Here is a 13,784-nt window from a genome sequence, read left to right as displayed (position 1 = left end):
AATAAGATAAGATCTTTCATACACATCTTGATCCGCCCAACCTAAATTCTGAGAAACCTTATGCTAGCAAAATATAAAACTGCTATCTCAAAATAAATCTCAAAGTACTTTTCTGACGTGGCAGGAAAAAGAAGTAATTCGTCATAAAATATGTAAAATTTCAAACACTTCTCCCCAAACTCAGTTCCAAAATATCCCACCCTCAGTTCATTAACCCCCATCCATAGTAACATAAATCATCTTCCCCACCCCCCCACCCCCAATTAAAAGCTCATCCTTCAAATAGGTGTTTCTGTCCTCTTTCTTCAAAAATCAAATCTTTTAACCTCTTCTCTCCTCCTCCCAAGCCTTTGCTCTCTTATCCCCCAGTTAAAAAAACATCTTCTCAACACCCACAAAAAGTTGCAGAGAACACCATAGCAATTACTTGTAGCAGTAATGAGATGCAGGGATAATCATTTTCGGCTTTAGGGAAAGAGTATTGCTCCCATAAGAATCGAGCATTATCATAGAAGTTACAACATGGAAACAGGCCCTTCGGCCCAACATGTCCATGTCGCCCAGTTAATACCACTAAGCTAGTCCCAATTGCCTGCACTTGGCCCATATCCCTCTATATCCATCTTACCCATCTAACTGTCCAAATGCTTTTTAAGACAAAATTGTACCCGCCTCTACTACTGCCTCTGGCAGCTCATTCCAGACACTCACCACCCTTTGAGTGAAAAAAGTGCCCCTCTGGACCCTTTTGTATCTCTCCCCTCTCACCTTAAATCTATGCCCCCTCGTTATAGACTCCCCTACCTTTGGGAAAAGATTTTGACTATCTACCTTATCTATGCCCCTCATTATTTTATAGACTTCTATAAGATCACCCCTAAACCTCCTACTCTCCAGGGAAAAAAGTCCCAGTCTGTCTAACCTCTCCCTATAAGTCAAACCATCAAGTCCCGGTAGCATCCTAGTAAATCTTTTCTGCACTCTTTCTAGTTTAATAATATCCTTTCTATAATAGGGTGACCAGAACTGTACACAGTATTCCAAGTGTGGCCTCACCAATGCCCTGTACAACTTCAACAAGACATCCCAACTCCTGCATTCAATGTTCTGACCAATGAAACCAAGCATGCCGAATGCCTTCTTCACCACCCTATCCACCTGTGACTCCACTTTCAAGGAGCTATGAACCTGTACTCCTAGATCTCTTTGTTCTATAACTCTCCCCAACGCCCTACCATTAACGGAGTAGGTCCTGGCCCGATTCGATCTACCAAAATGCATCACCTCACATTTATCTAAATTAAACTCCATCTGCCATTCATCGGCCCACTGGCCCAATTTATCAAGATCCCGTTGCAATTCTAGATAACCTTCTTCACTGTCCACAATGCCACCAATCTTGGTGTCATCTGCAAACTTACTAACCATGCCTCCTAAATTCTCATCCAAATCATTAATATAAATAACAAATAACAGCGGACCCAGCACCGATCCCTGAGGCACACCGCTGGACACAGGCATCCAGTTTGAAAAACAACCCTCTGCAACCACCCTCTGTCGTCTGTTGTCAAGCCAATTTTGTATCCAATTGGCTACCTCACCTTGGATCCCATGAGATTTAACCTTATGTAACAACCTACCATGCGGTACCTTGTCAAAGGCTTTGCTGAAGTCCATGTAGACCACATCTACTGCACAGCCCTCATCTATCTTCTTGGTTACCCCTTCAAAAAACTCAATCAAATTCGTGAGACATGATTTTCCTCTCACAAAACCATGCTGACTGTTCCTAATTAGTCCCTGCCTCTCCAAATGCCTATAGATCCTGTCTCTCAGAATACCCTCTAACAACTTACCCACTACAGATGTCAGGCTCACCGGTCTGTAGTTCCCAGGCTTTTCCCTGCCGCCCTTCTTAAACAAAGGCACAACATTTGCTACCCTCCAATCTTCAGGCACCTCACCTGTAGCGGTGGATGATTCAAATATCTCTGCTAGGGGACCCGCAATTTCCTCCCTAACCTCCCATAACGTCCTGGGATACATTTCATCAGGTCCCGGAGATTTATCTACCTTGATGCGCGTTAAGACTTCCAGCACCTCCCTCTCTGTAATATGTACACTCAAGACATCACTATTTATTTCCCCAAGTTCCCTAACATCCATGCCTTTCTCAACCGTAAATACCGATGTGAAATATTCATTCAGGATCTCACCCATCTCTTGTGGTTCCGCACATAGATGACCTTGTTGATCCTTGAGGCCCTACTCTCTCCCTAGTTACTCTTTTGCCCTTTATGTATTTGTAGAAGCTCTTTGGATTCTCCTTTGCCTTATCTGCCAAAGCAATCTCATGTCCCCTTTTTGCCCTCCTGATTTCTCTCTTAACTCGACTCCGGCAATCTCTATACTCTTCAAGGGATCCACTTGATCCCAGCTGCCTATGCATGTCATTGCCTCCTTCTTCTTTTTGAAGAGGGCCTCAATCTCCCGAGTCATCCAAGGTTCCCTACTTCTACCAGCCTTGCCCTTCACTTTATAAGGAATGTGCTTACCCTGAACCCTGGTTAACACACTTTTGAAAGCCTCCCACTTACCAGACGTCCCTTTGCCTGCCAACAGACTCTCCCAATCAACTTCTGAAAGTTCCTGTCTAATACCATCAAATTGGCCTTTCCCCAATTTAGAATTTTAACTTTTGGGCCAGACCTATCCTTCTCCATAGCCATCTTAAAACTAATGGAATTATGATCACTGGTCCCAAAGTGATCCCTCACTAACACTTCTGTCACCTGCCCTTCCTTATTTCCCAAGAGGAGGTCAAGTTTTGCCCCCTCTCTAGTCGGGCCATCCACATACTGAATGAGAAATTCCTCCTGAATACACTCAACAAATTTCTCTCCATCCAAGCCCCTAATACTATGGCTGTCCCAGCCAATGTTGGGAAAGTTAAAGTCCCCTACTATTACCACACTATTTTTCTTGCAGCTGTCTCTAATCTCCTTACATATTTGCTCCTCAATTTCCCGTTGACTATTTGGGGGTCTGTAGTACAATCCTATCAAAGTGATCTCTCCCTTCTTATTTTTCAGTTCTACCCATATAGACTCAGTGCGCGAACCCTTGGATATATCCCCTCTCACTACTGCCGTGATGTTCTCCCTAATCAAGAACGCAACTCCCCCTCCTCTCTTACCTCCTGCTCTATCTTTCCTATAGCATCTGTACCCTGGAACATTGAGCTGCCAGTCCTGCCCCTCCCTTAGCCATGTTTCAGTAATAGCTATAACATCCCAGTCCCATGTACCCATCCATGCCCTGAGTTCATCTGCCTTGCCCATCAGACTTCTTGCATTGAAATAAATGCAGTTTAATCTAGTCTTCCCTTGGTCTTTGCCCTACTTTCTCAGACCATCTGTCCGGTCATGTTCTGTACACTCTCCCTTACTGCCTTTTGTTTCTGTCACCACTTTATTTCCCACTGACTTCCTGCATCGGTTCCCAACCCCCTGCCATATTAGTTTAAACCCTCCCCAACAGCACTAGCAAACACTCCCCCTAGGACATTGGTTCCAGTCCTGCCCAGATGCAGACCGTCCAATTTGTACTGGTCCCACCTCCCCCAGAACCCATTCCAATGTCCCAGGAATTTGAATCCCTCCCTCTTGCACCATCTCTCAAGCCACGTATTCATCCTAGCTATCCTGTCATTCCTACTCTGACTAGCCCGTGGCACTGGTAGCAATCCTGAGATTACTACCCTTGAGGTCCTACTCTTTAGTTTAACTCCTAACTCCCTAAATTCAGCTTGTAGGACCTCATCCTGTTTTTTACCTATATCGTTGGTGCCTATATGCACCACGACAACTGGCTGTTCACCCTCCCCCTCCAGAATGTCCTGCAGCCGCTCCGAGACATCCTTGACCCTTGCACCAGGGAGGCAACATACCATCCTGGAGTCTCGGTTGCGTCCGCAGAAATGCCTGTCTTTTGGGAAAGTAACTTTATTTCTGACTGGCTGTTGTATGGTTGAATTGAAGATACAATCATCTCTGAAGTGTTTTAAGTGAACAGTTAAAATACAAGATTAAGTTTCTCTTGTACATTGATAACAATAACCTTCTCTCCACATACTCCATTCAGCACTATCCTTATTTCCAGTGGGACAGGTTTAGTGAAGAGCTCCTCGCTGCATACAAGAAATTAAAAGCATCACTGCCCACCTGGAAACTCATCAAGAGACTGGATAAAAACTAAGTAGTGACGTGAATACTTAAAACACTTTATTTTATATTTTCACGGTGATGTTCGTGCTGGGGAATGGAACTCATCCCATTTCAGGCACCCCGTGTCAGCATCAAGCACTCCCAGGCCAGGTTTAGCACATCCATCCTCAATTGTATGCTATTAAATCCTAGTAATACTAGCAGCAGCATAGGAAAATGTCCCAAGGTGCTTCACAGAGGTGTAAGGAAAACAGATGCAGAGCCAAAGATGGAGAAATTGGGAGGGGTGACCAAAAGCTTGACCAAAGAGATGGGGTTTAAGGAGGATCTTGAAGGAGGGGAGGTTAAAAGGCAGCAGGGTTTAGGGAGAGAATTCCAGAGAGTAGGACCTAGCACAGAAAACGCAGGAATCAGAGGAATGTAGAGAACAGGAAGAGAAGGAATGAGATGTAAGGCTGGAGTAAGTTAGAGATAGACAGGAATGAGGATGGTAAATTTTATATTTGAGGCATAGGAGCTGTCAGTGAGGACAAGAGTGATGGTAAAGTGAGAGTGCAGAATTAGACAGGCAGCAGAGCTTTAGGTGAGTTGAAGTTTATGAGGGCGAATGATGGAGTAGTCAAGTCTGGAGATGACAGGCATGGAACAGGGTTTTAGTGGCAGATGGGCTGAGGTATCAGAGGATACATCACAGGACGTAGCCATTCGGACCAAGGTAGGGGCAGAGGTAGAGAATGTTTTGGAGATGGAGATGGGTGGTCTTTGTGATGGAGAGAATACGAGATCAGGAGATCAGAAGCTCAGCTTGTTTTTTTTTTTATTCGTTCATGGGATGTGGGCGTCGCTGGCGAGGCCGGCATTTATTGCCCATCCCTAATTGCCCTTGAGAAGGTGGTGGTGAGCCGCTTTCTTGAACCGCTGCAGTCCATGTGGTGACGGTTCTCCCCCAGTGCTGTTAGGAAGGGAGTTCCAGGATTTTGACCCAGCGACGATGAAGGAACGGCGATATATTTCCAAGTCAGGATGGTGTGTGACTTGGAGGGTAACGTGCAGGTGGTGGTGTTCCCATGTGCCTGCTGCTCGTCCTTCCAGGTGGTAGAGGTCGCGGGTTTGGGAGGTGCTGTCGAAGAAGCCTTGGCAAGTTGCTGCAGAGCATCCTGTGGATGGTATACACTGCAGCCACTGTGCGCCAGTGGTGAAGGGAGTGAATGTTTAGGGTGGTGGATGGGATGCCAATCAATCGGGCTGCTTTATCTTGGATGGTGTCGAGCTTCTCGAGTGTTGTTGGAGCTGCACTCATCCAAGCAAGTGGACAGTATTCCATCACACTCCTGACTTGTGCCTTGTAGACGGTGGAAAGGCTTTGGGGAGTCAGGAGGTGAGTCATTCACCCCAGAATACCCAGCCTCTGACCTGCTCTCGTTGCCACAGTATTTATATGGCTGGTCCAGTTAAGTTACTGGTCAATGGTGACCTCCAGGATGTTGATGGTGGGGGATTCGGCGATGGTAATGCTGTTGAATGTCAAGGGGAGGTGGTTAGACACTCTCTTGTTGGAGATGGTCATTGCCTGGCGCAAATGTTACTTGCCACTTATGAGCCCAAGCCTGGATGTTGTCCAAGTCTTGCTGCATGCAGGCTCGGACTGCTTCATTATCTGAGGGGTTGCGAATGGAACTGAACACTGTACAATCAGCGAACATCCCCATTTCTGACCTTATGATGGAGGGAAGGTCATTGATGAAGCAGCTGAAGATGGTTGGGCCTAGGACACTGCCCTGAGGAACTCCTGCAGCAATGTCCTGGGGCTGAGATGATTGGCCTCCAACAACCACTACCATCTTCCTTTGTGCTGGGTATGACTCCAGCCACTGGAGAGTTTTCCCCCCGATTCCCATTGACTTCAATTTTACTGGGACTCCTTGGTGCCACATTCGGTCAAATGCTGCCTTGATGTCAAGGGCAGTCACTCTCACTTCACCTCTAGAATTCAGCTCTTTTGTCCATGTTTGGACCAAGGCTGTAATGAGGTCTGGAGCCGAGTGGTCCTGGCGCAACCCAAACTGAGCATCGCTGAGCAGGTTACTGATGAGTAAGTGCCGCTTGATAGTACTGTCGACGACACCTTCCATCACTTTGCTGATGATAGAGAGTAGACTGATGGGGTGGTAATTGGCCGGATTGGATTTGTCCTGCTTTTTGTGGACAGGACATACCTGGGCAATTTTCCACATTGTCAGGTAGATGCCAGTGTTGTAGCTATCCTGGAACAGCTTGTTGTCGAATAGGATGCCGTGGTTACAACAGTCCGATTCGACTTGAGACAGTGGTCAGGGCAGGGGATGGAGTTGGTGGCAAGGGTTCAGAGTATGTGGTTGGAGCTGTAGATGATGGTTTTGGTCTTCCCAATATTTAACTGGAGAAAATTTCAGCTCATGCACGACTGGTTATCAGACAAGCAATCGGACGAGAGATAGTGGAGGGATAGTGGAGGGATTAAGAAAAGTGGTTGAGAGGGTCGATTTTGAGAGGGAGAGGTAAGGATGACCATTTTGAAAGGCCGGAGAGGGAACCATTTACAACATCGGCTGAAATAGGGACCAGGAAGGGAAGTCAAGCAATCATGAGTTCAGTGGGAATGGGGTTGAAGGAGCAGTCTCGGTCTCCTGGATAAGATCAGAAAATTACAGCAGACGAATTTTTAAGCCAGCTAATTACCTCAACTGTGTTTTGATAGTTAGAATAGATCAATGCGGGTGGGCGCAAGAGAGGGCAGGCATGAGAGAGAGAACAGAGATAAAGAGAGAACAGAGATAAAGAGAACAGATAATAGCAGTAAAGTCCCTACCCTAACATTTCAAAGTCTGAAATGCCTCAGATGAGAGATAGAATAACAGCACAACCAGGTGACAGAGACCATATTTTTCAATATGCAAAACCACAGGAGATTGACTAGTAAATCGAAGAATTCTAATAAAAATGATAGAATGACATCTCTATGCCCTGGTCGAATTATTCCCTGCTTCACCTGAGGGGTATACTTGGTCTCAATGCCATGTGCAACATCATGCGAGATTGACTAGAGTCAATCAATAATCCCAACCTAAGGTGAGACAACTTAAAATTTGATTTGTAAGGATATCTGCCTTTTAATAGGTTACAATTAACCTTCCATACTTTCTTGTTTTTCTATCTTCACTCTTCCCTTGAAGATTAGTGGGAAGAAGTGGAAGGATTCACAGGCTGATTAACAGCTCCTTCCATGGCCTTAACCATCTTTATACCAGCCAATACGATTCTTAGTCCTATTCAGCGGGAGGGTTTAATGGGCTATCAACCCATACGATGACGGGGGACCACCCACTCCCACTGCACTCAAGTATCCCGCTGGATGTCAACCCAGAATTCAGAGCCGGAGCTCCAGTCTCCACTTGCCTGGACTGTCTGGAGCAGGATTTACACCTGCTGACTCAAGAGGTGGGAATACTACCACTAAGCCAAAGGCTTGCTCCACCTTCCATACCTACAGCAAGAATGTTTAACATGCATTTTTACATTTTGAAATTCTCTGTCACAGTTTGTTTGGTCTTGACCGTTAAGGAGCAGGCGTACGATGTTAAAATAATAATTTTCTCCTTTAAAGCAAATATTGAGTTTCCAGAACGGTCAATAAATAGCTGCTTCCAATTTAGCGCAACAATGAACTGCCAAATCGTATCCATATAGGCTCAGCCTAAAGCTGCTTAAAGGAATATGCAGCCAGCAGTCCCATTACCAGACCTCAGTACACCATGCTGCAAGACAGACTAGATGATGGAGTAGATAGGACTAACCTCTGGGACTAGGACTCAAATGCAGCCCAGAGTGGTGGGATGAATGTCTCCTCTGTCTACTGTCTGTAAAGATCCTTCATGAAATTAGTTTGGGCAGGCTTAATGCAGTGGGCAAGGACACAGAGTTAAATATTAATTCAGCGCTAAGTTTGCAAACTCATCCAAGGAAAGCTGGTATGGAAATGGAAAAAAGTGTCATACAATAGGCAGCCCCATACTAAGGTTGGAGAAATTGTTGTGGCAGAGTGAAAGTTTTATTCTGTATCTGACCATATTAACATTGCATTGGAAGTGGAAAGCATTGAATACCCCAGCAATATCATTTGTCATCTTGATAAGCACAAAAAAGCCACACAAAAAAGTGTACTCAAAAACTTTTTAAAAATCAGATAAAAATACATTAATTCTGCTATATCCCTTAGTGACTGGTTCATCTGTGACCATCTGAGTCAGAGATGAAGGTCCCAGGTTTGATCCCTGCTGTGCTGAATTACCCACTCAGCTGGCCTCAGTGCTTCTGAATTAGAAGGGTGAAAATCTGCCAAGATCCATCCTCTCTATTGCTATTCAGCAACCCCAGCTGTGCAGATAGATGGATGTTGGGCAAGGAAAGGATTGGGATCAAGTGTGATACGACTGTGGTCAAACAGCTCGCTGACAAACTCACTATCAAGACTCATCTCATGAAGAATGGCCACCGAGTGAAATATCTGAGGATATCTGTGAAACTGTATTTCAATAAGGGTCAGGGAGAGCAGAAAAAAGCAAACAATAAAACTGAACAGTAATTCTAAGGTTCTAATGAAACCCATTGCCTACCTGGGTAATATTTCCAAAAAGCTTCCATTTCCTGGTAAACAAAGCATAGTGTGCAATTCCATATCTGCCTGCCACTGCAACACACTGACCCAGCCGGTCTATTGCTGCAAACTGAGGAAATAGAGAACATAAATTAAATATCAATTCACTAGGTTTCTTGATTTCACAATTTACTTATTGAAAAAAAATCTCACCTTTATTGGCCAGTTGCTTTCTAGATAGGTACTGTGGATCTATATGAAAAGAGACAAAGTTATTCCTTGGTGTGCAAAAGCAGAGCTTACAATTAATACTAATTTAGTACTGTATTTTTAAACAGCTCCCTCCCCCGGCCACCAGTTTGCTCCCCTCCCCTCAAAGGGAACCAATTCCTTCTGGAGTACAGCTATGCAGGCATCCTGCAGTGTAAGAGGGAAAAGCTTTTAAGAACATTAACTCTTCTTGTAAGTATAAGGGGAAAGGGCAGGAAAGTGGAGTTGAGGGCAGTGTCCTAGGCCCAACCATCTTCAGCTGCTTCATCAATGACCTTCCCTCCATCATATGGTCAGAAATGGGGATGTTCGCTGATGATTACATAGTGTTCAGTTCCACTCGCAACCCCCCAGATAATGAAGCAGTCTGAGCCCGTATGCAGCAAGACCTGGACAACATCCAGGCTTGGGCTCATAAGTGGCAAGTAACATTCGCACCAGACAAGTGCCAGGCAATGACCATCTCCAACAAGAGAGAATCTAACCACCTCCCCTTGACAATCAATGGCATTACCATCGCCAAATCCCCCACCATCAACATCCTAGGGGTCACCATTGATCAGAAACTTAACTGGACCAGCCACATAAATACTGTGGCTACAAGGGCAGGTCAGAGACTGGGTATTCTGTGGCAAGTGACTCACCTCCTGACTCCCAAAAGCCTTTCCACCATCTACAATGCGCAAGTCAAGAGTGTGATAGAATACTCTTCACTTGCCTGGATGAGTGCAGCTCCAACACAAGAAGCTCGACACCATCCAGGACAAAGCAGCCTGCTTGATTGGCACCCCATTCACCACCCTAAATATTCACTCCCTCCACCACCAGCATACAGTGGCTGCAGTGTGTACCATCCACAGGATGCACTGTAGCAACTCGCCAAGGCTTTTCGACAGCACCTCGCAAACCCGCGACTTCTACCACCTAGAAGAACAAGGGCAGCAGGCACATGGGAACAACACCACCTGCACGTTCCCCTCCAAGTCACACACCATCCCGACTTGGAAATATATCGCTGTTCCTTCATCGTCGCTGAGTCAAAATCCTGGAACTCCCTTCCTAACAGCACTGTGGGAGAACCTTCACCACACGGACTGCAGCGGTTCAAAGAGGCGGCTCACCACCACCTTCTCAAGGGCAATTAGGGATGGGCAATAAATGCCGGCCTCGCCAGCGACGGCCACATCCATGAACAAATAATTAAAAAAACAGATCAGCTATGATCTCACTAAATGGCAGAGCAGGCTCGAGGGGGACGAATGGCCTGCTCCTGCTCTTTTCTCTTATGGGACTGAAGACCACCGGGGCATGTCTGCCCGAACAGTACTCAAAATGCTACGATGCAGGTCTATTGTGAAACAAACTCCCGAGTATTAAAAGCGAAAGCTGGTCCAATCAAAAGGGAATCGGTCAATAATTTTGAACTGCAACAGATTTACTTTTAATTTGTTGCATGCTGCAAAAATTGGAAAGCTTTTCTTAGATTAAAGCAAGCAAAATGCAGAAGTTCAGTTAATGAAAACAAATCTAGTGTGCACCTGGTCAAAACCATTTGAAGAGTTGAACTTCAAGTAGCACTATAACATAGAAGCACAATTACAACACTCACTTCATATTCCTAGTCACAGGCTTGAGGGTTAGTATGGCCCAACACTAATCTGGCAGCCATGCAGCTGCTGGATCCTGTCAAATGGCGAAGCATTCTGATATACTCAAACTCATGTGCCTGTACTGGTTTCTAACAAATATTTTTCTTAAAGCAATTAGACAGCAGTAACACTAAATGCACAACTGATAAGTTCTCATGAACGATAAATCTTGCACTGCATGTCAGCAAGCAAAAAAATTCCAAGTCGTTGTGTGAATCTAAGAACCATCACCTGTACAACATGCCAATGCTTGTGTCCTAATAAAGTGCTTAAACCCTGAGGAACTAGAATGTCATCCAACAAAGGGGTCTTTTCCCTGACTGGCTGATGGCCTGAATTTGCTGATGCGGTACTTGAATTCTGATTCTGCAATGCATCACCACAGTTCAAATATAGGCGATCCTCTCCTTGCAGAAGTACTTGCTCCTGGTTATTCTGGAAGGAAAAAAGATTGCAACAATTGTTTAGTATCTTAATTCTCAGTTTAGAAAGGTTTTCCCAAATCTATGAAAACGTCCCTTTTGTTTCTAACCGACAAGTGAATTTTAGATCCCTCACAAATAAAGACGACATTTCAGTCTTTCTTAATTTAACATTAAGATAAGTTGCTGCAAGACGCCTTTCAATTGGAATGAAACTAGCATTTTCCAATATGGAATCATATTGTCTTGGCCGGGGGGGGGGGGCTGTAAAAAGAGAAATACAATAGCTGAATACCCTTGATTTTCACTTTTTCCAAGATCCTAGCAAATCATAAGAAATGGAGAGGATGCAAAGGAACTAAAGAATGACACAATAATTCAGGTCTTGCACAACAATTCAAGCTGACCATCAAATTAGAGGACATTTAGTTCAACAATTTGGGCCTGCAACACATTCGGGACAACCAGGACAATTCCAGCGCACCTTTAACTTTCAGAATAGCTGTTTCCAAAAGAATTCACTGTTGAATTAATTGTACAATTTTTTCAGTTTTATTGTTTTACAATTTTATAACCCATTTTAATTCAAGGCATCAGGTTTATCACATAGCCTCTGATTACAAAATGCCCAATACATATTTTTCAGCAACTGAAAACTACACTCAGCATCAGAAATAACTAAGACTTTTTCTGCAATAAGGCGATTAGGTACAGGCTCGCATTGGCTTTCTGTAACCAACTTAAAAACTGGATTATTTACATTATTGCAATGAACATTATTTTAGTGACATAAATGGCTACTGAAGGAACACCACAAACGCCAGGAAATGGGAGCTGTAGATGGAACAAATCAGAATTGGTCTTCTACACTGGCTCAAAATCTCTAATTTTAATATAGACATGTACATAGAGGGGAAAGATGTCTTATATTTCCCACAGGCAGGTAAATGTTCAGAAAACTTATGTTTTAGACAGCAACATAAATAAATATTTCTAACTCGGTAAACAGCAGTAAAGGAATAAATGTGTACAGCTTCAACACGATGACATTAAGGCCAGTGCAGCCAATTGTCTAGTCTTGGGGATGACATCATATTTGTAAGTCTATTACTACTATAAAATAATTATAGCAATGCTCAAAACCAAAAACATATTATGAAAAGAAATAGAAATGTTGGAAATACACAGGGAAGTCACCATTGTTAAAAAGAGAAAAGACGGTTACCATTTCAGGTAGAAGTGAAAACAGAGGTCAAGGCTCTTTGTAAGGTGGGAGAGTGGAGGGAGCTATAAACACTCCAACTACAGAGAAAGTTAATGTGTTAAATGATTTGCAAACCGTTTACACCTGAAGCATCAATATGCCTCCCCTCTGCTTGGATGCCAAAAGACCCACTCCACATCACAAGCATTTCCTGCTAACAAGAAAATGGGAGATACAGCTAAGAAAAGGGCTTGTTTATCTTGTTCAGTTCCATTCTGAGAAATGTTAACTTATCTTTTTACAGGTGCTGACTGACTTGCTGCATCTGTTCAGTATTTTCTGTTTTTATTTCAGGTTGCCAACATTTTCTTTTTAGTTGTACATTTTATTAATTTGGCATTACCACTGTGCTTCAGACATTTTTCTATCTTCCCAGAAATGTAACAGTCACCACCCACTTCAAGGGTTCACCACCATGATAGGAATACATTGGAATAGGCTAGTGAAAGGATTAATTATAATTGTAATGAGTCTGCAAATACAAGTGCAGGCAGTTCACTGTGGTTTTCTTATACAGTAGCACCATTCAATTACAAAGCTAACAAGATAGAATCCATGGAAATTGCAGACTCTTAAAATGTAAGTGTTGTCCAGGTATATGCAGAAAGAAAAGCAATGAACCATCTTATTCTATAGAACTCTTTCAACATTGTTTGAGAAAGAAACAAATTGAAGACTGAACCAACAATTTAAAATTGCTCGAGATAAAAAGAAAAACTGAATGCTGGAAATCAAATACAAAAAATCCTGGAATTCACATCAGGTAACAGAACAATTGGAAACATTTTACAAAGATTTCACTGGTTCCAATACTTTTCAATTGTTATGGTTTACAAAAGCAAAAAAACATTTCTTTAACAGCTAGTCTCCAGTCTGTATGCTAATGAGATATTAGTTGGCTTTATTAGCAACATTACACTTCTTGTGACAGAGCCAACAAAATAAACATTTTAGAAACTGAGGTGAGCATCCATGGAGAATATTTAATATTTTACATTCTGCCTAGAATATGTGACCCAAAATTACTGCTAATAAAACTGATACAATAGAAGATTGAAGAATAATTAGAATAAAAACATATGAAATCACTAGTTTGCAATTAGTATATAAAAAGAGTTAGGAGTCCAGGCCTAGCTTGCAACCTACCATGCAGGGATTGACCGTTAAAGCGCTTTTGATGAATTGGAACTGCAGAATTTCTGCTTGCTGTACTGCACTATTATTTTCCAGGTCATTTCCTATTTGTTGAGTACTATCACTGGAAATCGCCCAAAGATGGTAGCCTTCGGCACCCCAGCTCTGTAAACATGGAATAACTTT

General features: G+C 43.4%; 1 protein-coding gene across 1 annotated transcript in view; it reads right to left on the bottom strand.

The window, feature by feature from the left end:
• The window catches only part of ric1 (RIC1 homolog, RAB6A GEF complex partner 1), a 149,489-nt gene that overhangs the window by 50,035 nt on the left and 85,670 nt on the right, over positions 1-13,784 (bottom strand). The window contains exons 11-14 of the mRNA XM_067983633.1: positions 13,611-13,763; positions 11,010-11,213; positions 9,073-9,111; positions 8,879-8,989 (exon numbers count right to left, since the gene is read on the bottom strand). Coding sequence (XP_067839734.1) covers positions 8,879-8,989; positions 9,073-9,111; positions 11,010-11,213; positions 13,611-13,763 — 507 coding nt within the window. The remainder of the gene's footprint in view (positions 1-8,878; positions 8,990-9,072; positions 9,112-11,009; positions 11,214-13,610; positions 13,764-13,784) is intronic.

The sequence above is a fragment of the Heptranchias perlo genome, chromosome 4 (assembly GCF_035084215.1).
Source record: "Heptranchias perlo isolate sHepPer1 chromosome 4, sHepPer1.hap1, whole genome shotgun sequence".
Taxonomy (NCBI): domain Eukaryota; kingdom Metazoa; phylum Chordata; class Chondrichthyes; order Hexanchiformes; family Hexanchidae; genus Heptranchias; species Heptranchias perlo.
Note: the sequence above shows the minus strand (reverse complement) of the source record. Positions and strands in the feature narration are given on the sequence as shown.